Source organism: Pholcus phalangioides, unplaced genomic scaffold (genome assembly GCF_987345545.1).
Source record: "Pholcus phalangioides strain wild (caught in Gottingen) unplaced genomic scaffold, Ppha-v1.0 ptg000016l_1, whole genome shotgun sequence".
NCBI classification, from domain to species: domain Eukaryota; kingdom Metazoa; phylum Arthropoda; class Arachnida; order Araneae; family Pholcidae; genus Pholcus; species Pholcus phalangioides.
Window position 1 is genome coordinate 1,173,512 of NW_028301609.1, and position 25,014 is coordinate 1,198,525.

The 25,014-nt window shown below is 34.4% G+C and overlaps 1 protein-coding gene across 1 annotated transcript in view; it reads left to right on the forward strand.

The window, feature by feature from the left end:
- The window catches only part of LOC149074855 (uncharacterized), a 47,068-nt gene that overhangs the window by 7,880 nt on the left and 14,174 nt on the right, over positions 1-25,014 (forward strand). The window contains exons 5-11 of the mRNA XM_089245792.1: positions 3,949-4,171; positions 6,347-7,148; positions 8,868-9,003; positions 10,312-10,452; positions 12,745-12,835; positions 14,495-15,712; positions 21,933-22,016. Coding sequence (XP_089101918.1) covers positions 3,949-4,171; positions 6,347-7,148; positions 8,868-9,003; positions 10,312-10,452; positions 12,745-12,835; positions 14,495-15,712; positions 21,933-22,016 — 2,695 coding nt within the window. The remainder of the gene's footprint in view (positions 1-3,948; positions 4,172-6,346; positions 7,149-8,867; positions 9,004-10,311; positions 10,453-12,744; positions 12,836-14,494; positions 15,713-21,932; positions 22,017-25,014) is intronic.

Here is a 25,014-nt window from a genome sequence, read left to right on the forward strand (position 1 = left end):
ATGTTAATATGAAATTCCTTTTTTGTGTCCGACACAGATTCTGTAAAAAATAATGGTTTCAGATCCTTTTTTCTAGTTTCATTGTATTACTGAATTTATACATTTTTTCTCATCTTTCATATTGATTGCATTCATGTTGATATACACACACCCCTTACCCCCTTATATGAGATTAATGTGTTCTTGAAAGTTTCTTGTATCACAAGTACAGATATACCTTTGCTAATGAAGATAATTCATTCCATAATCACGTTCATAAGTCAGAATGAGATTTCCAATAGATTTTCTATGGAACATCATTCCATGTATGGCCAACATTGATTCATGATTCAAATTTTTACGCTTAGAAATAAAATGGCGGGATATGTTGTATTCTTTGAAGACTGCCACAGTTTCATTGCAAATGAAAGGCAATGGCTTATCCTTTACAACTGTGAAGAAATAAGTACATTTTAATAACTTTATGCATATGCAAAAGTCTTTAAATCTATCTCTATTTAAATTCTCACACTTGTATTTTCTCTCAGAAAAAAAAGAAAAACACCCTTAAATTAATTAAATTTTTTTCAAACACTAAAATTGAAAATTTCTATACTGTTATTGCGAAATCTGCTGTGGGCTGGATAGAATCTCTAAACGGGCCACGTCTGGCGTGTGGACCATAGTTTGTCCATCACTGGTCTAGAACACAGTTTCCCAAACTCTTTGTTTAATCAGCCCCACTTCAAAAATGTGTTGTTCTCATTGCCCCTCAACTCAAGCCACCTACACAAGACCAATAGCTTCTACCCCACCCCTCTGGATTCCATCACCTTCCGGGGAGGGGGTAATTTGCTATGTTGAGGAAGCACTGGTCTAGACACTTTTATGATTATCTTGCTGAATGAATGTGTGCACCAAAAAGATTAAAATCTAGGTTCTTTTTTTCTAATGCATTTTTCTCTGAATTAAATCATTCATTTCACATGCAATGATTCAAAAGTATTCTGAAAGAGAAATAGGGGTAAAACTGGAAAGTGATTCTGCGATGCATAAATTAATTGGGGTCCAGTAACAGTAATCCTCAGGGTTCGTACGGGTCAGGGAAAACCTGGAAAAGTCAGGGAAAAAAATTTTCACTAAAAAAAGTCAGGGAAATCAGTGAAAATGGCCCATTTTTGCTTTAAAACCTGGGAAATTTCAGACAACGACCTGGAAAATCGTCACGATTGTTGTCTGATCAGGAAAAAAGATTGATAAAAAATAATGAGGAAAAAAAAATCTGTCGGGATGAAAAAGGGAATTCCGATAACATCGTAAATATTGATAATCCGTAAAATATTGCAATATATCACAAAAAACGTTAGATACTGCCAAGGAGGAACAAAGATTTCGTAAGTCCGCTAGGAAAAGCGTATTGCTACGACTTTATCGTAACTTTTTCTAGTGCTTCCATAACTACGCATCGTAGAAAGCCATGGGTACAAAGCGCAGTTGCAATAATTTCGTAAGTTGACTTCAGTTTGGAACGACAGATGACGCACGGATATGTTTTGATTTTCCACGTGGGTATTTTTATTTGAAAACAATATGTTGTAAGAAAACTTGTCTGAGCGGATCGTCAGTAGGCAGATTGGATCGAAGCAGTCAAAAATGACTCGTATAAAGCATGGTGGCAGCTTTGTGGTAAAACTTGCAACATGAGCAGATAAGTTATACAGAACTATGCCAAGCACGTGAAATCAGAGTTCAGTGAACAACCCCCGATTGCGTAGCTTCTCAGTTCTAGCGCTTACGCGAGTGCAAGCCAACTGTAAAGAATTTTGATGCAGTGAAACCAACTACATCTTTGACTAATTTTGTCACAAAGGAAACAACTGTAAAGGCTTAAATCTTGTGGGCATTGAAATTGCTGAAAAGGGAAATCTTTCATTTCTTAATTGTGTTCCATTTTTCTTCTCCATCAGGTGTATTTGAAAAGCATAAATGTGTGTAAAAAAATCTACGATTATGATGTCATTATGATATTGTAATTAAAATTATTAATTTTATAATTAATATAAATAATTTTATAATTAATATTAATAATTTTTTCTAAATTTTTATTAATTTATATAAATTTTTTGATTTTAAAAAAACCTGGAATTTTTTGAAAATTTGACTGGAAAACCTGGAAAAGTCAGGGAAATTTTTTTATGAAAATGAGTATGAACCCTGATTCTGATGATTGGCACAAATATTTAGCTCACAAGATGGCTATGTCATGCTGAGAGTGAATCCACATCCAAGAAAATATTCATTGGCTCACGGATTGGCAGAATCTGTATTTGTTAATGAGGTAGAAATATCATTAAAAAAAAAAAGAAATCTCTGTTAGCTGAGGCTTTTGTTAGGTGGTCTGAGTTATCACAAGTATCTCATATTATTGATCAAACTTTTATTACACGAAACAAAGGAGATTATTCATTACACTTCCTCAAAATATTTATATCAGTGAAAATTAATGAACATTTTATATTGTTTTCTATGTAGAGTAAAAGTACACATGATGGTCTACCATACATTTTATTGTTTGAAATTCCAAGCTTTTGCATGGGGAATGAGCCTTTTCTCATTCACTTTGTGATGGTTTAGTTCATTGTTTCCCAAACTTTTTTTTTCATCGCCTCCCCCCTTCTTCAGAATTTTTTTTCCTTTCATTGCCCCTCAACTCAAGTAAACTCATAGGATCCTATATTATACCTGTAGCTTCTATCGCCCCCTGGAACTTTTCATTGTCCCCTTAGGGAAACACTGGTTTAGTTAAATATTCATTGAGAAGTTGAAGCATTTTTAGGGAATATTTTTTATCTTCAAGTTGCATTACTCCCAAGAAGATTTTCCTAGAGGTCGAAGAATCAATGTAAATACAGTGCAATTGGGTTTGCGAGCATAATTTTTTTTGAAGAAATGTGCTCGTAATCCAACATAACATCTGTATATCAAAGCAAACTTCCCCTTAAGGAATAATGGAAACTCTCAAATGATTTGTCCTGTGGCTACCATAATTTTTTTCTAAGATAAAATGCAGCTCAATTTATCTTATATTATCATACTTTTATTTATTTAATGTTAAAGATTCGAGTATTTTTGGAATGATGCAAAAGAGCAAGCAGCTTCTCTTTGGAATTTCTGCTTCTATTAACGCACAACAGGAACGTGAGACAACCAGTCTTTCATGGGTTTATGCTATGAATGTGCCTCCATGGAACTGGGGATGCGCTCCAAGTCAAACGAATGCCTCCAAACTTTGAAAGCTTTGATTCATTGGTGTATGCAACGGAGGGAGGGGGGGGGGGGGTATTTGCTATAATCAAGCCAAGATTATAGTGTTATTTTGTAAGAAAAAACGTGAACCCCCCCCCCCCGTAAAAAGGGAAAGAAATTGGACCCCCCCCCCCAAGAAAATTCTGCGTACACCTATGCTTTGATTGATACATTGATTCATACTTCTCATCTAGGGCACCTGAGTGGTGCAGTGGTAAAATGCTTGTGTTTCACTATGAAGGTTATCGTCAGGGTCCATGGGTTCGACGAATCCGGGGGAGGAACATAAGAAACCAGTTCTTTAACTACAGAGCCTGGGGCAATCACTGATAGATGGTACCTTCATTTCCCATCCAACTCCATGGTTGGAAATCGGCTATATGACTGGAGTTGGTCTGCCGTAAAGTAGTAGTCCTCATCTATATACTGTACTTGTATTGCGAGTATTTTTTTCGGAATATTTGCTTATATTGCGAGACATCACTTGTTTACTGAGTCATTTTGCTTGTCTTGCAAGCCACTTGTAAACTGAGTTACTTGTAATCAAAAGTTTTACTCTCATTTTTTTCCTGCTTTCGTTTGCAATTAATATCTGTAGTTATGGTAAAATTTAAACAAGTTTATTATTCAAGTCTAATAATTTTTCTTTGCCAATTTTTACAGGGATCCAGAGATGCAGGATATAGGCATAAAAGATCTACTTCCTCTTCTGATGTACAACAAGTAAGGTTTAAGGAACCATTTTCTCCGAAAAGCAGAAGTTGTCCTCATTCTCCTGTTACTCCTGGCGGGAGTCGCACGCCTGCACAGACTCTTCATAGAAGCCCAGAAATATCTGAAATCACTTTGTGCGCAAACACAGATGCTGGTGATGGTGATCAGCCTAGTAAGGGTGGATTCCTAATCATATTTTATCACTATATTCCTAGAGATTTATAATGTTTCAGTCATTTTTTTTTCATAGATACATAAAGAGAGCCGCCTGCTTGTAGTTTATTGTAGATAGGGAATGTTTGATCACCAGGCAAGTTTTTACAATGCAATCAAAGTTAATTTGGCCAGTTTATACAGTCTGAAAGAGGAGAACACAAAACAAGCACAGTTCTGACAATATGAATATATAAGAGGGGGGGTCACACATACACACAAAACACATTCCAGCATGTACCTACTCGTTAGAAACTCCTCAGAGGAATGTGTCTGATATGTATGTAGTGTTGAGAAGTAGAAGTAGTTTATGTGTATTAAGGTCTTTGATTTTTGATGTGAGCAAACACTGCAGCCATCTCGTGGATAATTTGTGCACGTGTAAACTGTTCATGACAAATACAGTTGGATCTGGTTATAATAAGTTAGCAATTTGCTAGAGTCTGCATTTATAACAAGCAAATGAATACATTTTGTTTAGTACAGTGCTAATTGTATAACAATTCTGTCTATTTTAGCAAGCAGGTGTTTCATGATAACTCAGATTTAATGAGGGAAAATTGAAAAAAATAATTATTAAGATGAGAGAGATATTGAAAAAGAAATACACACACAAGAAAAGAACCAGAAGAATGTTTGGGTTTTTTTTACTGTTTCCATAATAAGAGAATTCTCTTGATGGATAAATGTCATTCAAATGGTTTGACGAAAGATCTATCGCCCCTTAAGGTTTGTTGTCAACGAGCAGGAATATGCAACACTTCATCTGGATGGAAGTTAAGGGCATTGAAAATTAAGATAAGAAACAGACTAATCTCTCTCTCTCAGAATTTAAAATAAAAATGTCTAATTTAGTCATCTCTTAAATTTTGATACTAACTCCCTTTATTTGAGTGTGAGCATCATTATCAGAATTTTTCCTTTCCTGTGTGTATCAATTTTTTGAGGGGTGAAAGAAAATGTCAAAAATCAAAGTTTTAACTGTTGAAGATCAAATAGAAATCAAAAATAAAGTTGCTAGTAAAAGGTGGAAATTTTTTTTGTATACATATTAATGTAAGGTTGTTTTTACTTATTATGAGCACTTATTTTAAAATTGTCATTGCTTTGACTTTAAAATTATTTCAACGAGTGACTGGATGTAATGGGCATTTTTGCTGGTTATAAGCTTGTTATAAACATTTCGGACTATCATTTATGCAGTCATTTGATATGCCTACATCCTTAAACAATGCCGTTATTTTGTGTGGAGATCATGATGCTCACACAAAATAGCGACACTCCCATGCTGATCACCAAGCAGTATTTCCAAGCTGACCTGATAATGATATGAATAGCAAACACAGAGTTATAGATATGTCTGCCTTAAATTCAGTATTATAACCTTGAATAGACAGCGGTTAAAGAACATGTTATGTGATCTTGGCTTTTCAGATACAGAATATTGCTTAAAATTGTTTTTAAATAAAAAATTCATCCATCGGGCTTAAAATCTTTTTAGAGATTTTACATCGCTTATAATTTTTGACATTGCTTGGTGATGAAAGTGAACAAGGCATCTAAGTAAAGAGGATAAAAACAGGTTTTAAACATTGATATATAAGGTCTTTAAGATCCAAAAAATACAAAGGTCAAAACTGACTCATTTGTTTTTAAAGAAATAGTCTCTGTAATTCATGCATAGCTTTGGTAGTACAAAATGCGCAAACTAGTGTAATATATCGTTGAAAAGAAGAAAATCTGTGTCATAAAATGTTGCTTTTTAACAACTCAAGCAGATTTACGTGCTCTCCGAAGCTAAACCATTTGCTACTGTTGAATTCTATTGTTCAATGTTTGATTTCATTGTTCAACATTCATTTAATTTCAACATGTCAAAGAGAGACATTCTGGATATTATGCTGAGATGAACATTGGAAAGAAAAATTTATTCTCTCCACCTGGAATCATACCCTGGTCCTCTTGAAATTTTATTTTTTACGATAAATTGTTCATAATTGTGCTTATGGGTATGGCAATGTATAGTGTCTATTTTTTTAATGCATACTTCGTGAAGCATTCTTCATACTTGAACTTTTCTTAATCTGCTAAAAAAATTTAACTTTTCTGTTTGTAAAAAAACTTGTTATTTCAGATACTGTGGTAGGAAGAAGGATTGATGCTGCTGTTCAGTGTTTTACTGATCATCTGTCATCTAAAAGTTCACCTAAAAACTCTTCTGTGGTTGAAAGCTCTTCACATGCAACAGCATGTAATGACAGTGTTTCCACATCTGCTGTTTATACTAGTCAGCAACAATCATGTTTCATCAGTGAAATAAGGCAGGATTCTACTAGTCATAATTGTAGTCAAGATGCAGATGCGAATGACTCAAACTCTCTAATGGAAATCAGCTGTGAAACAGAACCTGTGAATAAAACTGATGAAAGAAATTCTCTTGACATTTCTTCTTCTTCGAGTGTGCAGCTTTGTGAAGAATCCCCAGCATCTGGGCGTTTACAACATGGGTCAACTGATTCTGTTGTGTCTGTTTCACCCTATCGAAATGCTCAAAGCAGGGACGAGTATTCAACCCAAGTGTCATTTCCACCCAGCCAAGAACTATTACCTGTTGCCAAAGAAGATTGTGCTGTGGTCTGCACAGTGAGTGAAGTGTCATGCACTGTAGCTGAAGTATCTTGTACTGTGACTACTGTTTCCAATAGTACTGGCCAGAACTCTACTGTATGTTGTAAAAATGTCTTGGTGTCTTCCATGCAGTATTCTACAACCCCAGAGAATTCATCTGGTCCTCCGCCTTATATAAGAGCACCAGCAACAAATTCACCAAGGTTGATATTCTCTCACGAGCTTTCGTTGTTACCATCATTGACGACACCTGTAAAAGATTGGAAGAGTCTCAGAGAAGATGAATGGAAGTCACCAAAGCGTAAAAGGTGAATTTCGCTGTTACTTTACTCACTGTTCCACCACAAATAATGTAAACAGATAAATATGATATCAATACAAGGACCATAATTTTAATTGTGGACTGGGACTCAAGATCCGATATTTTATTTGACTGGGGGAATGGGGAAAAGGAGAGGATGTTTCCCCAGTATCATGTTATAATCAGGGTTGAGTTTTTGACGTCAAAAACTGGTTTAAACCGTCAAAAACTGTTGAAAACTGCCAAAAATCTAAATGAATGCCTTTTGATAATGTTTTGAAGACAATAGGTATACAACATGATGAAAAACTTACTTTTTTTGCATATTACAATATTTTATTTTTAAACACTAATTTATTACAATAATTAAAACAAAATATTAATTATAATTTGCAATTTTGAATTCTTCAACATAAGAGCCTAGAACATATAAAACATAATTTTATGGTTTATTTATCTAAGCTACTCATTACCTGTGTTCAATTTGCTAAGTGGAATAGAGCTGCTTATTCAAAATATGTATGATAGGGCATCAGGGTTAGGTTTTGACCCCAGAAACTCTGTATTAAAACTATCAAAATCTTACTGTCAATGATGTCAAATAGTTTTTGTTAACTTGATAGATATGTTAAATAACAAAACACTTACTTTTATTTAGATTAAAGGGTTTTATATTTAGAATGATAATTACTGAAGAAAAATATCTACTTTGATATTTTAAATTTTCTGATCTGCCCAAAATTTTATTTCATATAAAAATTATCACCCAGCATCTGTTAATGCACTAATTAAACTCATTTATTTTCACCTAAAAATTTCTTAGATCAGAGTGTATAAATTCACAGAGCTTTAAAGAGTATTTTCAACCAAAGCAGAGCTGACAAGACTTGATACCCAAAGCATTTGTTTTGCACATTTGAATACAGCTTCAATTGGAAAACCATTGCATTATAAATGCTAGTAAATGTACCATATCATAGTGCAAAAGTAAGAATAACTAAGTTTGACATATACAAGCTAGCATTGCCAAATTAAATGACATTTTAGTCTTACAATTTAGTATTTTGATCTCTAGATATATTTCAATGTTATGTGCAATAAGAGTTTTAAGTATCAGTGGTTATCTAGATAATTTAATAATAACAGAAATCAACATTACATACATGATGTAATAAACTTTTTTAAACACTTATCTGTTGTAAAAAGAGGACAGCAGACTGTTTATATCAATGCAAACATATATAAGCAGTTGAAGAAATTTTGGAAGGTCAAGAATCATCTTGAATCAAAGAATGTCAAATCGTTCCACAGTTTTCCCTTCAATGTTCATGTTATGCTTTATTCAAATTTTATAAGAAAAAAACATATATTGTCCAAAATAATTCTGTCGAGAGTAGAAAATTATTTTAGAATCATATTAAATATTTATTCTTTGTATAACATAGTCACTTTAACCATTACATGCAATTAACGTGTGCATTTCCAATGGGAATTTTTATATCGAAAAGCCATATTTGAGGTTTTTGACAGTTTTTGACGTGACAGTTTAAACTGCAGTTTAAATCATCAAAAACTGCCATGTGTCAAAAACCTGCCAACCCTGGTTATAATGAATGAAGTTTTTTAAAAATATTCATAATATGTTTTGAGAATTCACACATATTTAATGCTATTTGAAATCGCTGTATTGGTACCATTTGTCAGTCAAACATATTATTTTTTTCAGCATCATCCCACGACGTAGGCTGATTTCAGAGGCTTCACCACTCGTAAAACAAACTCATCCTTCACCATTGTCTAAAAATACATATTTCGAAATGCCTGTGCTTAGTCTCTCTGTGGAAGATTCCTCTGATCCATGGGTTTGTCTCAATTTTTCTATATTTTTCAATCTTTTGATTGCATTTTTTAAAAGCAGTTTACAGTTGTGGCCCTGAAACTTTTGCCACCTGAGGTCTTATCAATTACAAGGTTAAAAAAAAAGTATGTTCTCAAGGCAGTTTTAACTTTTGGGTATTTTTGGGCTGCTGATTTCAAGACTGGTGTCACTTCTGTTGGATTGGTTCTGGTTTTTGAAATAATTCATATAATACACTATTTCAATGTAGTCTGATGCTACTATTTTATGCGGCTTTTCATTTTTTTTCATTTTTACATTTTGTTCACTTTATCTTAAAACTAGAGCCAATCTGACACAACGAATGCCAGATTTGAATTCAGAGCCTCAAAATTACTGAAATGTCTTGCTAAAGTATTTATTTAATGTGCAGTTTCAATGTGATTTTTATGAGGCTTATAAATTAATTAATATTGAAATTTAATTTTCACGTTTCTCAAAAACCAGAGCAATCTGATAAAACTAGTGTCTGATTTAAAATCAACTCCATGAAATCACCGAAATATCTTTGAGAAAAAAATCGGTGTTAAGCAGTGTTATCAATGATTTGTTTCTCTCCAGAATAGTCCTTCAAAGCACTGAACAGGCACATGTAAAATAGTTCCAACTTGCTGTGGCACTACAGTCCAAAATGTGAGACACTGGTATCGAGGAAAACATTTTGCACGTAACAAATATTTTGTAAAATTGAAAGAGTGGTGGAGAAAAAATTGTGAAAACAGCAAAATCATACTGATGAATGACTAGTATGTATTGCATTATTATCATTAGTTAAAACACAACACCAAAGGTATAATTAAGTCAGCATGGTGACAGTAGTAAGTAGTGATCACAATCAACACGTGACTATTTTTTTTGTATATCCCTAAGTGGAGATGTGCTAGCCACTCTTTCCGGTTTGTCAATGATAATGTATCCAGAATTCCACCAGGAGTGTTGCCAGATAACAACTTAAAGTATATTTAAACTCTGTATGTAACAAATTAATGTTTGATCTTTAAAGTTTATATCAGTGGTGTTTACTTCTTTCTTCTGCGGTTCCCTTGCCCTAGTGGACATATATCCGTGGCTTCTCAGAATAGTCAGACAAAGAACCACTTCATGATATTGAATATAAGTGCACAATAATAAAGATAGCTCACCGCTGGGCTTCTGACAATGGTTTGCAGTGCCCCAAGATATTTGAGTACACACTTTGAGAATTACTGGCTTACATGATAAAAATGAAAAACAATACAATTTTTTATGTATAGAATTTTTATTTTTATTTTAGAATTCCATTGATGACCTTATCACATTCCCACCATTGGCTGAAAAAATAGCGGAGAACATCAACAAAGCTAAAGGTGCTGAACAGGAGTCATGCTCCTCTGCTGAAAGTGGAAGGTCAAAAGAAGTTCAACCCTATTCGCAGGTTAAAAAAAAAAAAAATTGAAATTATTTATAACATTTTTCAGTACAATCATGATACTAGTCCAACATCTGTCACAAAAATTTGTAGAGTTTAATAATGACAATGCACGAACTTATTGTTGACTAGTGTTTTTTTTAAATTCTCATTCCCTGAAGCTAAATTTGCTTTTTTAAAATGGTATTCCATTCTTAATGAAAACAGCATTACACCATTCCTTATTTTACTAATAGTTGGAGATCCTGATATAATGATACTCTGCAGACCCAGAAAAAATGCTGTTGTTGAGAGATATTATTGTTATATATCAAAAGTTAAACATTAGACTTTTGTAATAGAAAACTGCTTTTTTTACTGAAATGGCTGTAGTCTAATGTTAAACTATCGCTTCTTTATATAACGATAATCCCTCTAAAAAGATATTTTTTGTGGTTCTCATAGTATCATTACATTGAGATTTCACTGGATTTTAGTAAACCAAAATATTACAGTCAACACTCGTTATTACAACCATGCATTACTGTAACATCTCCATTATAATGATTACTATAATAAGTCCCAAATGTTTTCCTTTTCATCTTATTTTGCATCCAATATCATAACCTTCAAAGATCGTTCAATTCAATACAATGTCCGAACTCGTCTCTGTCCACTTATTTTTTTGTGGAAAAAAATTACAACATCCTTGTTTGTATTTTACTTTTGATATTGGAGAATTTGGTATAATTTGCATATAATGATGAAAGAAACAATTGAAGCTTGATAAATATTCATGTGTATATGTCTGACTCCCCCCCTCATGTCTCCTGGTCGGGTTTCTCGGAATCTGGATCAAAGAGAAAGGGTATGAAAAAGTTCGAAAAGTTCTGATCACAACATAAAAGAATGTCTTCCAATAGGCATTCATAAGGAATCATTTTTCTTCAGAAATATAATAAGAGTATATGGAAAATCAGACATATGTTTTCATGCTTGAAATCAGCACTTTCTCATTTACATTCATTCAACATGGCTGTCTGAAATGAGTGCAATATGATACCCTTGAACCTTAAATTGCACGTAAGTGAATTTGTGCGAGTGATTCATTATTAAAATTTTGTTGTTATTCTCTAATCTAGTGCATTTTAATTGCAACTTCTTACATTAACAAAATGAATTATATAACTTTTATTCCATCCAAGTATGGAATTCTCTTAAGACCCTAACTTCTTTTCTAAAAACTTTCAATGTAATGCTTGTTTTCCTGTGGAGAAATGGGAGTTTTTTTTATAATGGGCATCGACTGCATACAGTCGGTGTTCAGGCTAAAGTCACTAGGTCCAACTTTGCGATTTGTTAATTCAAACTTTTGATTTCTAACTCCTACAGTAGATTTCTGAGGATGATGTCACTTTCTGCTATCAATACAAAGGGTTATAACAGCTGGCTGATGTGAAGATATATTTTGGAAAGAGAAAATTCAACTGCCCCTGCTGGGAATCGAACCCACATCCTTTCACTTCCGGGTGAACGTACTAGGCTACAGAGGCAACGAATATCTCAATCTTTCCTTGGAGGTCGTGTGCACTGAACGGGACCGTACGTGGACGGTCGTACGTAACTCAGGCCAAAGCTCACAATTGCTGTCAATGCCACCAGATGGTGACTTATACAACGATGATATCACTCTCCGCTATCCATATAGATTTTTAACAGCTAGCTGATGTGAAGATATATTTTGGAAAGAGAAAATTCAATTGTCCCTGCGGGGAATCGAACCCATGTCCTTTCACTTTCTGGATGAACATCCTAGACCACTAGCATATATCACCACTTAAATATCTTTAGCAGGGTGCTGATACTCAGTATGACTTGATCAAAGATATTCCAAGAACAGAGTCTTATCCAGTTTTGCTACAGAGGCAACAGATATCTCAATCTTTCCTTGGAGTTCGTGCTCACTGAACTACAAATCCACTATATTAGATTTGTTGATTTTTAACTAGTTCATGGTTCATATCATGAAACAATTAATTGAAAATTTAAATTAACTGCAGTAGTCCATCAAAAAAATTTTGTGGACTTGGTGGTGGCTTTTGCTTGAACGCTGACAAAATATAATCTATAAAGATATTATAGAAAAGTGCACAAGTTTCAAACTGTTTGTTATTTTTAATCTTGAAGTCTGATTTCATCAGTTTGTCAACTGTTGCTATAGGTTTCATTATTTTTGATTGATTTGCTGATCTTTTTGAATTTTAGGGAAAGCAGTTGTGAATAAAATAGATAAATTATTTATTTAAATATCTTTAGCAGGGTGCTGATACTCAGTATGACTTGATCAAAGATATTCTCTCAAGAACAGAGTCTGATCCAGTTTTTGAACAGTTCTTGAATCACTTGAGCAGTATGTACTTAGTCTATCATCTAATTTTAAATGGATATGTTACCGCAATTTTCTGCATATAATCCACTGCTGTATATAATCCACATATATGAACTTGACTACTCTGAGAAAAAAAATTGTATAATCCAAGTATGCAAATTTCATTCACTAATGATAAAATATTCAGGAATGGAAACAGTTGTAGGGTTCACTTGCGCCTAAAAGATTAAGTCATCTATAAATCTTTAACAAATTAATTTTTTATTTAAAAAAATATTTCTATTCAAACCTCCCAGAAAATAAGGGGGGGGGGGAGGGGGATAATACTCAGTGGATATAATCCACACTTTTGAGAAATTCTGTTATTTTTTAAATGTGTGGATCTATACTTATCACAAAAATTTAAGTGCTTAATCAACACAAAATAATATCAGATGTGCCATTTAACTGTCACACATTTTCACACCTGCTGCTTATAACGAGCCTGCTTGTAGCGAGAGTCTGGATTTGATTACCAAAGTAATGCATTTTGTTTGGCACAGTGTTAATTGTATAACAGTATTTGTATAGAATTTTTGTATTTTGCGTAATTTTTGATACTTTTTATTTGTCTTTTGTGTACTTTATCATGTCGTTTTTTTCTATTCTGTGCTAATTTTTATTTTTACTGCAAGCTGTAATTGGGTTTAAACCTGTAGCTTTGTATTTTAAATAAATAAAATAATAAAATAAATAAAACAGTTCTGTCGCTTTTAGTGAGCAGGCTTTTTACTGCAGCTCAAATTTAATGAGAAATTCAAAAAGGGGAACCATGGGAAAATGAAAACAATAATCAGAAAAAATGAAAAATAAATCCAAAAAAAAGGACTGCAAAACTATTTAGTTTCTTTCACTGATCTTATAGCATGGAGATAATACACTTGACGAGGAGTGTGTGTGTGTGTGTGTGTGTGTGTGTGTGTGTGTGTGTGTGTGTGTGTGTGTGTGTGTGTGTGTGTGTGTGTGTGTGTGTGTGTGTGTGTGTGTGTGTGTGTGTGTGTGTGTGTGTGTGTGTGTGTGTGTGTGTGTGTGTGTGTGTGTGTGTGTGTGTGTGTGTGTGTGTGTGTGTGTGTGTGTGTGTGTGTGTGTGTGTGTGTGTGTGTGTGTGTGTGTGTGTGTGTGTGTGTGTGTGTGTGTGTGTGTGTGTGTGTGTGTGTGTGTGTGTGTGTGTGTGTGTGTGTGTGTGTGTGTGTGTGTGTGTGTGTGTGTGTGTGTGTGTGTGAGAGAGAGAGAGAGAGAGAGAGAGAGAGAGAGAGAGAGAGAGAGAGAGAGAGAGAGAGAGAGAGAGAGAGAGAGAGAGAGAGAGAGAGAGAGAGAGAGAGAGAGAGAGAGAGAGTGAGTGAGTGAGTGAGTGAGTGAGTGAGTGAGTGAGTGAGCGAGCGAGCAGGTCTTAATGTAAGCATTGTGAGCAGGTCTGACTGTATTGAGGAGAATGTTGTCCTATAATCAACATTTGAAATTTTCATTCTCCTATAACAAAATATTAAGGAGGGTGGGGGGGGGTTGGTGACATTAGCATAAAAATGAATATACACGAAAAGAAGGAAAAAGTATATATAAAATATTTTAAAATTCATAACATGTTTGAAATACATAAATGTGTGAATCATGTATATTTTTATTTTTTCATGTCATAAACAGCAAAATGGGAGTCAAGCAGAGACAACTTAGAACCTGGTTGCAATCAAGATTTATTGTTCAGTCCATTAAATCCATCATTAGAGAACTCGAAAAACCTTAGACCTTCTAGCGCTACCTCCAGTGTCACGAAGAGGTCAGATGTTGTCCTCTTTCACTCTAACAGGGACATTGAAAGGACAAAAGATCCTCCACATCAAACTTCTTTGAATAAAGAAAAGTTGGATAATGAAGTCTGCTTGAGTTCTGTATCTCAAGAAAATATTCAAATAATATCTCAAAGTGAGAAAGAGTCAGATAATAAGGACAATTGTGCATCTTCTGAGCAACTGTCATCATCTCAAATAAGTGACCACAAACATCCAAATATAATTCAAACAAAACAGAAAACAAAGCGGGACTCTGATACTCAGACTGATTTACCATATACTGTAAAATCCAAACGACTTCGTGAAAGAAAACCCTGTGTAGGTTGTGTAGGTTCTGATAGAAATCAATCCATTGCTCAAAATTCAAAATCGCCTCCATGTGGTTTGGACACCCGAAGAAGGAGCAGTAGGTTGAGAAATAAAATTGAGAAAAAACCAATTTTGCAATCTAAAAAGAAAAACGATTCGGAACAGCATTCTGACGAAGATGGTAAAAGTGAATCTGAAGTCATCGAAGTAGATCTAGCAGAAGAACGTACAGATCGTCTGGATTCTGAAATCCAGGAATTAAGTTCTGTAGAACCACCATCTGCAACAGATATAGAGGAGCTTATGAAATCTGTGAATGTTTCTGGAGGAAAAAATACCAAGCAACTGCCCGAAAATGTTGCGGTATCCAGCAGCGCGTCAAAGGAAACATGCATAATACAAACAGTCGAAGAGTCGCAAGTGGTATATTTCATTCCAAGCACATCTACAGATATTGTTGATATCAATTCTGGATCCTCTGCTTACATATTGTTAGCAAGTTCTGTGGATCAAACCGATGGTGTACAAACTGCGCAGTTGCATTACGAAAATGGTAAATCTGCTGTTGTGAGCGAGAGTGAAATCATCAAGCACTCCCAACTGGCCTTAGTAACAGATAATAGTTCTATGATTGATGCTCAAGTATTACAAGCTGCTATCCCAGCTGTCAGTGCTGATTCATCTGTCAAGTCATCTATCATGCAAAATTCTATTCCAGTAGTTGCAGATTCTCAGAACTTGCAGTTCGTCACCCTGTCACCTCGTACGTATACTTATGCAATTTTTATTTCTAAGCATATTGTTCATTTCATGTGGAAGTAACTTTCCTCTAAGTATTAGGGCCTCCACACATGAGGATACTCAAATCAAACTAGAGTATCCTTAACTTGAGAGTTGGTTTGACTTGGATGAGTGGAGTTGCCTGTTCTTCATACGGCGCTACTAAAAGACAAATCTCAAAGCCTGGGAAAACGAGTAAAAATGACGCATCTAGTTCGTCTATTTATCTCCCTGTGCAATATGAACTGGGGCAGGAAAAAAATTAAATTTTTAGCGATTCTAGTAGCGATAAAGTGATGATATTTTGTTATACAGTAAAACCTTGATAAGTCGTCACCTCAAGTTATCAAAAAATTATGACGGCTTAAGCGGAGGTCCATCAGTTTTAATGTGCGATGTTATGGGAAATTATATAAATTTAAAGTAATATGACATTTACTAAAGTATAAATCAAAATAACAATATATTAATAAAATTTATAGATTGCAAAAGAAAAAATAATAGCAATTTTTTAATCTTTTTTATCTCTTATTACTTAAGTTATTGTGGTGAAATGTACTGTACACTTTGATTTATACTAGTAATTTTAAATTTATAGACTAACAGAGCAACTGTTTAACATAACAGAACTCTTTATTGCACATTAATTTTACATATACATCAAATTTAATTTTAGTGTTTCAATTCTTAATCAGTAGTTCATGATGCAACTACAAAGTAATCTTGAACACTTTTGATTTGGTGGAGGGGCCCTGGGCAGGGAAAAGTAAGACCTCAACTTAGGAAAGAATGTCTAATTTTTTTCAACAAAGATATTTTGTTTAAATTTCGAGTCCTGAATTAGTAGAGTCCATGCTTTCTATGATTATTTATTATCCGTGCTCGTTGCACTTTGACTTCAACTTGATTAATTTGATTTACATCAATTTTGATTTCCTTGCAGTATATGTAATCTTTGACATATCAATAAATTTTGGTTTTGCCAGAGATGCCTTCCGGGAGGGGGGGGGGGGGCGAACTGCTTACGTTACTTCTTGCAACAGAGCTTGGGTGTCTCGCGGTTTGTCCAGTTCCTCCAATGGAGACCAGGCAGAAATGAGATCTAGCTTGAACAGTCCCCAACGTTCCAAAAACCTTAGTCGGCAAATAAACTTCCCCAGCGTAACTTTCGTTACTTAAACTGTTCTGTTTGGGTATATAGGATTTTATGGTGACTTTTAAGCATATGGCAATGCTGTTAACAAGCTCTTTTTTTAATGGAAGCCATAAAAATATTTTGTTCCTCTTTCTCATACTCTTTCATAGTGACGACTTAACATAAATTGGCCGCGAGTAAACGAGGGTTTAATAACATTGTGGTCTATGAGAGCTGGAAGGGTCTGAAGAAAAATGACGACTTATCAGGGTGACGACTTAACGAGGTTTTACTGTAATTATAAATAATCATCCTACACTATTATTTATGTGTAAAAAGGATAAATGTGGACAAAAATTATGGTACATGAGTACTATCCATGCATCTTTCTATACAAATCTACAATTTTTTAGATCTATCATCATCAAATTTTTCATATATATTTAATGGAACCTGACTTGAACGATAGGCTACTGTAAAAGTTTGCCAGAGATGGACAAATGTCCGAAATGGGCAAAAAACTGTTGGGCAACAATGGTTTCTCGGCCTCAACAATCACTTTCGGAACGTTTACTTTGGTTACCGTGGTTCCCTAGCAATGTGTTTCGAACACGTATATGCCTTTACAATGGTTTGTCACTTCTTTAATCCTGTCAGTATATGTATCATAGTTTATATGTCTTTATAATGGTTTGTCCCTTTTCCAATCCTCTCACTGCAATTGAAGAGAACCCAGGCAGCTCTGGGTATTATAGTTAGTTGAAAATAACATTAATCGTACTCTATTCATTACGGCCAACAGGAATCAGATTCCTTGCATTCTATGGGATTAGACAAAAGACTTACCAAGAATTAATAAATCAACTAATTACCTGTGAGTTCTGATGAGTGACTGCATAATAATAATCCTTAAGGTAAATCAAATTCACACACATGTTGTAAATATCCATTATTTTAAGCGAATGGTAGTTCTATAAAACGAAGGAGCTTTATTTTGATAAGAGTTGTTCTTACCATACCGAGAGAAAATGCAGTATATAACTGTGTTTATCTTGGAGGGGGAATTGAGTTTTTGCTATCCTCCCACACACGTGTGTGTCGAGGAAAATTATGGGGGCCTGCATCAGGGAGCATTTCTTTTAAAAATACAAGTTAAATCCAAAGTGTGGTAGTCCCAGCGTGCAAGCTAGACCAATGAAAATATGAAGAAATACTATGAAGTTGCGCTGCAAAAATATTTGTTTCGACTATCACGCCAAGTTGCCAGTGACTCAGTCATATCTGATATTTTGGCAAAGATTCACTGATATCCTTGTGTGAGGAGCTCCATAGAAATATACATGTTAGATTCTCTGAATACTGAGTCTCCTATCAGTCTTGAGACTTCAGTATCCCTATGTCAGGGAGCCCTTATTCTTTCAGAAGAGGTGAAATGATACAAATTTGCATTTCTGTTTGTTTATTTTTTACATTTTTTTTGCCATGCATATTTTTAATATTTTGAATGGAATTTAAAAAAAATCAAGTATCAAATTTTATCACAGCTAATTCAACAAAACAATCTTTACGATGGAGATGCTTTTGCTTAATTTTATCAATGGTCTATTTCAGTGGTTCCTAACCTCTTATGTTTTCAGTAGCCCCCTTGGAAATACATAGTACACCTGAGTATTCCTAGAATTGTCTAGATAACGTGCAACCCTAGGCATGCATAAAAAGCTTGCATGTGCTTTGTAATATGTAAGAGGCTTACCTAGCCATAGACACGTGAAAGGCTTGCATATTCCTTGAAACGTGTAGGAGGCTTGTGTACCCCAAGATATGCATTTGCAACTTGTAACAGCGTCCCCGTCAATCTTATTTTTAACTGAACCAACAGTTGGAAATAAATTTTTATAACAAGGCATTTATTTTCTCAAGGCTATAATAATGATACCTGAAAATTTGGATCAGTTACTATTAAATTTCCTAGTACATACATATTTGCAATCAAGGTTTTTAATAGAATCATCTTGGTCAGTGACAAATAAATAATTAAAACATTCATGTCACCAAAAAGCAGGATCTTTCATATCAGTCATTATTATCACCTTCTAACCAGTGTTAACCAAAAAGATAATTTTAAAGAGCAATTTCACTCCTCCCCAAAATATACAGGGGTCATTTTGTGAAAAGAGATATTTTTTGTTAATGAAAAACAAAAGAAATAACTCCATTTAAAAAAAATTATTTAAAATTTCAAGGAGTGTTTTCAATTTTCAATAAAATTTGTAGGGAGTAAAATTGAATTTTGATGTGTGTTGGCAAACATGGCGAACACTGCCTTCTACCCTATCCAATTTTGCAGAGAATTTCAAAGGATTGAGTTCACAGTCATTCACGTTGCATTTGACTTCGGTGGGAGTTCCAGTATAAAGTCAGATAGAAATGTAGCCACTAGGTTGGCCAGGATCTTCAAGAACAAATCCCATCAAGTCCATCATCCATTATTCATTGTCACATAGCATAATAATAAGGCATCTACCTTTAACCCCACAACATTGGCAGAGTCATCTAGAGTGGTGTCCCAGCCAATCATCATGATCGCCAGCAGACTCGCATCACATACTATTCAGCGATGAATCTCTCTTCAGCCTTGAAACAGATGACTATCGGACCATTGTGTGGAAGGGCTGGGGCCAGCAGTCTCAATCAGCCTTTGTTTTAGATAGGCATGCAGTCATTATCCCTGGTGTGATGGTGCAATCTCTTACGACAGCAAGTTGCCTCTAGTCATATTGCATACAACTTTAACAGCTCAATGATATGTTGATGACATCCTGAGGCCAGTTGCATTACCTTTCATGGCACTTCATCCTGGGGCCATTTTCCTACAAGATAATGTCAGGTTCCAAATGGCTCACATATATGTGGACTGCCTTCGTGCTGTTGATACTTTTCCTTGCCCATCAAGGTTACCAGACCTTTTGCCAATCGAACATGTATGGGACATGGTATGCTGCCAGATTCGGGCGCCCCAAAAATGTCGCGATCTGGCACAGCAATTGATGAATGTCTGACAGAGAATGTATCGCAAGATGAGATTAGGAATCTTTATCAGTCCTTACATCCATGTATACAAGCATGCATCTCCGCCAATGGGGTTTCACTGATTACTGATTTGAACATTCAATGTGCAATTGCCAGTCATTGATGGGTCCTAATGGCTTTGAATTTTTAATCATTTCATTATCTGTATATATGAGCTTTACACATGTTTAATTTCAATAAAAACTGTCAATTTCTCCATGATGCTTTGTTTTTTTTTGCAAAATAATGTGTATCTTAATTGTACAGAGCAACTCAATGAGAGCAATAATTATGATAAAATATAAATATACAATTAATAAAGATTACGATTGATAAAGATTAAGATAGACTAAGTAACGATAGCTTCTCGATTTATCCCGATATGGTTATATCATTTCTTTTTAAACCGGTCAATTGTGTTAGAATTCACGACCCCCAGAGTTTAGCTATTCCATTTGTTCACAACCCTATATACCATATCATATGGCATTCTCTCTATTTCTTGCAGACTTGACCATAGTCTGTTCATGGTTAAGTTTGCAGTGAAGCTAATCGTAGAGATTGTATTCTAGTGTTGCAGAATATATATATAGTTTCCCCATATCAGAGTTTACTGAGAAGCATATGCACACAGAAATTTTCAGTATTACATGATTTTGGAAAAAATACTGAAAAAACATGGTGTTTGAAACGGATGGAATTCATAGCTAATTAATTAGAAAAAAATATTGGTTTCCATTATCAATGCTCCATATTAACTGCATCTACATTTTGGCTCTATATTCTTGAAAGTTTTCTTCTCAAAATCACTGTTATGTGTTATTGATGTGCATTTCGCTAAAATGTTTTTTTTTAATTTTTTTAATTGTTGAATATTGTTGAATCAAGAACCCATTATATTAATATTATGGGTTAATATTACCCATTATATTAATTCTTCACTTCATTTTCAAATTGAGTCATAGATTCAAACAAACATTCAATCAGTATGTATTTTTTTTTCTGGAATCGGTCGCCAATAAACATACCAGAAAAAGTGAGTGAGGCCTATCAAGGACTGTGGTTATGGTTGAATGTTTTTTCCCATCTTATATTTTGTGGTAGTTAAGTCTTGGAAGCAGTCGTACACCATCAAGTAAAACAGTTGAAACAAATAGAAATATTTCTTACGCAGCCATCTTTAATATGCCAGAATTAACCATTGTTAGCCGAGTATTAAATATGATTGCTGGCCTGTGGAAAAGAACAATTTATAGAATAAAAAAAATTGCATTTATATGGACCAACAGCTCTAGGCTTTTATGTAATCATGCTAAATCCAATAGAGCAGACATGGATATTCCCAATTTGAGGCGACTAAGTAAGTTTAAGTTGAGGGAAGGGAAATGTTGCAGAAAAATATTGCCATGCTTTTTGAAATTTTTAGCGATACTCATGGCACATCAATGATAATAAACATCCCACTGATGCAAGATATTTATTATTTTTCTAAATTTTAAAACTATTTTCAATTAAAAAAAAAGAACATTTAAAAAACAGTGCTTTAATTTCGGAAAGTATTGACAGCATTTTTTTTAAATATTTAATTATTACTAAAGTGCTATGTAATTTTTTACGTGCATTATATTACACACAAAGAATAACTTTTCCCAGTGAACTTGGCCAGAATTGACTATAGTTAACTGAGGCTGCTCATCCATACATTGGTTAAGTGGCTTTCGTTGCCATAGAAACGAGTGTTGCTCTTCCCTTGTAGCTTCCCCTTCACTGCAAACATTTCCCTGAACAGACTACAGAACATAGGTACTGGATTTAGATAGGTATATGAACATAGGTACTGGATTTAGATAGGTATATGAACATAGGTACTGGATTTAGATAGGTATATGAACATAGGTACTGGATTTAGATAGGTATATGAACATAGGTACTGGATTTAGATAGGTATATGAACATAGATACTTATTATAATCATATTATTTTTTTATTTTATTTGAAGGCCAGTTATGCGGTATTTCAAGCTTTGTACCAAACATCAATGTGTCAAATATGCCAATGATATTGCCGAAGACAAAGGAACAAAGTACTAATAACTATTTTTTGTTTGTTTTGAAAAATATACCTATAAAATATTATATGATATATGCATAAATGAAGGTAGAGACAATAACAAACTTTTATTACACAAAACAATAATCGATACGTATTTCACAACAAAGAAAACGAGCTGAGTGCAAATATTGTAGAACCTCGATTAACCAGGCAGCGGATTAACTGTGTATGGAAATTTTAATTTCAGGTAAAGTTTTTCCTTATCCGTATTGTTGTTGTTGTTAGTGTTTTGTCCTCCTCTATTGGTAACGTAAGATTTTGTGCAGGTGGTAATGAAAACAAACATTCCCATTTCGTAGTACTGGATTTCTTCATGCTTTGCAGAACTCCCCTCCTCATTTTCAGAGGCCCCATGTCAATGCGTTGAAATGTACACATAAGATCTAAGAACCAAATATTGCTGTGGGGCAATCTGCATTTGAATATAAACAGCCACTTGCAGTCGATGCTGGGAGAAAGCTCCTCGTGTATAAGAGGCGTTGTTCGAAATGTATTGGTTTTCTTAACAATGGAAAGACAAGGTATAAGGATTCTGCCATCAGTGAAGCCCAGTATAATAGTATCGTGGCTATATAACCATGGAAATAAGTAATTTAATATATTTTTTCACTAGGATAATATATATACACTGGAAAGTCATTTTAAACAGGTAAAATTCATAAATACTTATATTTTTTTTCACTCCCACTGGTTTAATAGTGTTTTTCGATTATCTGTGTTCCCTTTCCGTACTATTAGCTCAGATAATTGAGGATGTACTGTATATATATACAATATTATTCTTATTCAACAATTCCATATTCTTTCTCACTCTCAAACCTGTCTTTTCGATCAGTCTTGCTGCATTATCACAGTAAAAATTTTACAATATAACAGTATGCTCTGTTATTCGTGTAAGAATATATTTTTTTATGTTGGCCTAGATATGGATCAAATACTAGGTTTCAGTAGGCTATTAACCAGTTTCCCAAACTTATTTGTTTTACCGTCTGCATCTTTAGAATTTTTCCTCATCACCCCCTTTCCCAACGTAAGTCAACCCATAGTCTTATATTGTACCCATAGCTTTCTACTACCCCATAGACTATTCCATTGCTTCCTCCCACCTCAAGGAGTGATATTTCCCACTTTGAGAAACACTGGGCTGAACTCTAGCAATAGCAGTCATGCCATTAATGTGCTAAAGTGCATCAAATACCCTTTGCAAAAAGATGAAAAAAATTTAATTCATGGATCCTATAGTATAATTTTTACTCAATACAGTCATTTATAGTGGAACCTCTGAATAAGTATGAGGCAGAATTGTGTATCCCAAATTTATTGATTCACTGTATGGTCGACACTATTGTTTGTGGTCTGGTATTTGCTAGAGGTTTTTTTTGTAGCCTAAAATCTTTAAATGTTATTATCTCTTACAAAAATTTACGAACATGAAGCGATTCTCTGGTAGAACAGCAATAACATATATAAACTTGAATGATGAAAGCTCGTATCATATGGTTTAGTGAATTTTCAGGGAGCATAAAAGCAAATTAGTAGTCCCTTGATATACAACTTGTCCTATTAGTCCTAACTCAGCTTTTATCTCATCAACCGTTTGTCGTAGAGGTATGGTTTCAATTTAGAAAATGCTCAAAATGTGTTTAGGAGTTAACCCGTTCCAGTTTTGAGAGTGAATATGAGCCGATTGAAAAGTCTTGTTGCGTGCCATGTTTGCTAACATCTTAAACAAAATAATAAGCTGCTTAAATGAAGTACTCAAGATATATATTGAGCTATTTGATTTTTATTCTTATATTTTTATATTTTGTATCAACATCATAATCATTACTCACCTATAAAAGACAATCGTTAACAATGAACATAACATATTTTAGTCACTCACCAGTCACCATCTGGAACGATGGCCTTTATAAACCATTTCTCGACCTCTGGTCACTAAGTGCTTGGTATACTTATTTTCTCTATGTCTTTGAGATATATAATCACACACTAAGTGCCTTTAGAACTTTTTTCAGAATTACAGGATGCATCACACAAAGGATCCCGAAGTGCCTAGATGAATACTTCTAACTACACTTTCATCAAGCTGTATTCCCAGAGCAAGTCTGTCTCCTTTCGTTCTTGTAAGGCAAGTCGAGAGTTAAATTTTGGTTTCTTTGCTCAGGCAAACAACCGATTGGTCGGATAAGACGTCTTTGCACTCATCACAAGCTAAGAAACCGAAAAATAAAAAAGTTTTAGATTCGAACTGGTTATTTCTAGATTTCAGCGGTAGCAGTGATTCATAAGATGAAAATGTCTCCATCTTTTTCTGATGGCAGAGACATATTTGAAAATTTAAAAAACAAGGAATGTTGTGGTGTGACAACTTTTTTTTTATGTCGTGATTATGCTTTCATATATTGGCGTCAATGTTGTTGATGGATCAGCAAGTTATATCCGATATAAATAAAATGAATGCACCTCGAGGTTTCTCAGCGTTGGAAAGAATGTAGGAACATGTTAACTTTGAATTGAATACTTTAAAGGGGGGTTGCTATCATGACATATATGACCCTTGAAAAGTCTCATCATAGAGGGCAACAGGCCTACAACGATACAATTATTCAATAATTGTACTTAACTCATAACTGGAAAAATTGACAGCAGATAGCAGCACTACACGTAACAAGCATTGCACAGAAATAGGTTCACAACACATACATGAACAGCTTCCAGCATGGCCCAGGGCCTCTTCAACCACCTGCTAAAATCTTTTCATTGAGACAGAGCGGCAGGCTATGATCTGATTAGGAGGTTCTGAGAGTGAAGTGAGTGAGACACTGTGTCACAAAATAAAACAAATCTAAATTTTATATTGTCCCCTGGTCCTATAACTTCCAGTTATAAAAATGTTTGCAAACATTCAAAATATTCAGAATGCAAAAAAGTCCAACATTCTTACAAAATTTACTGACCGAGATAGA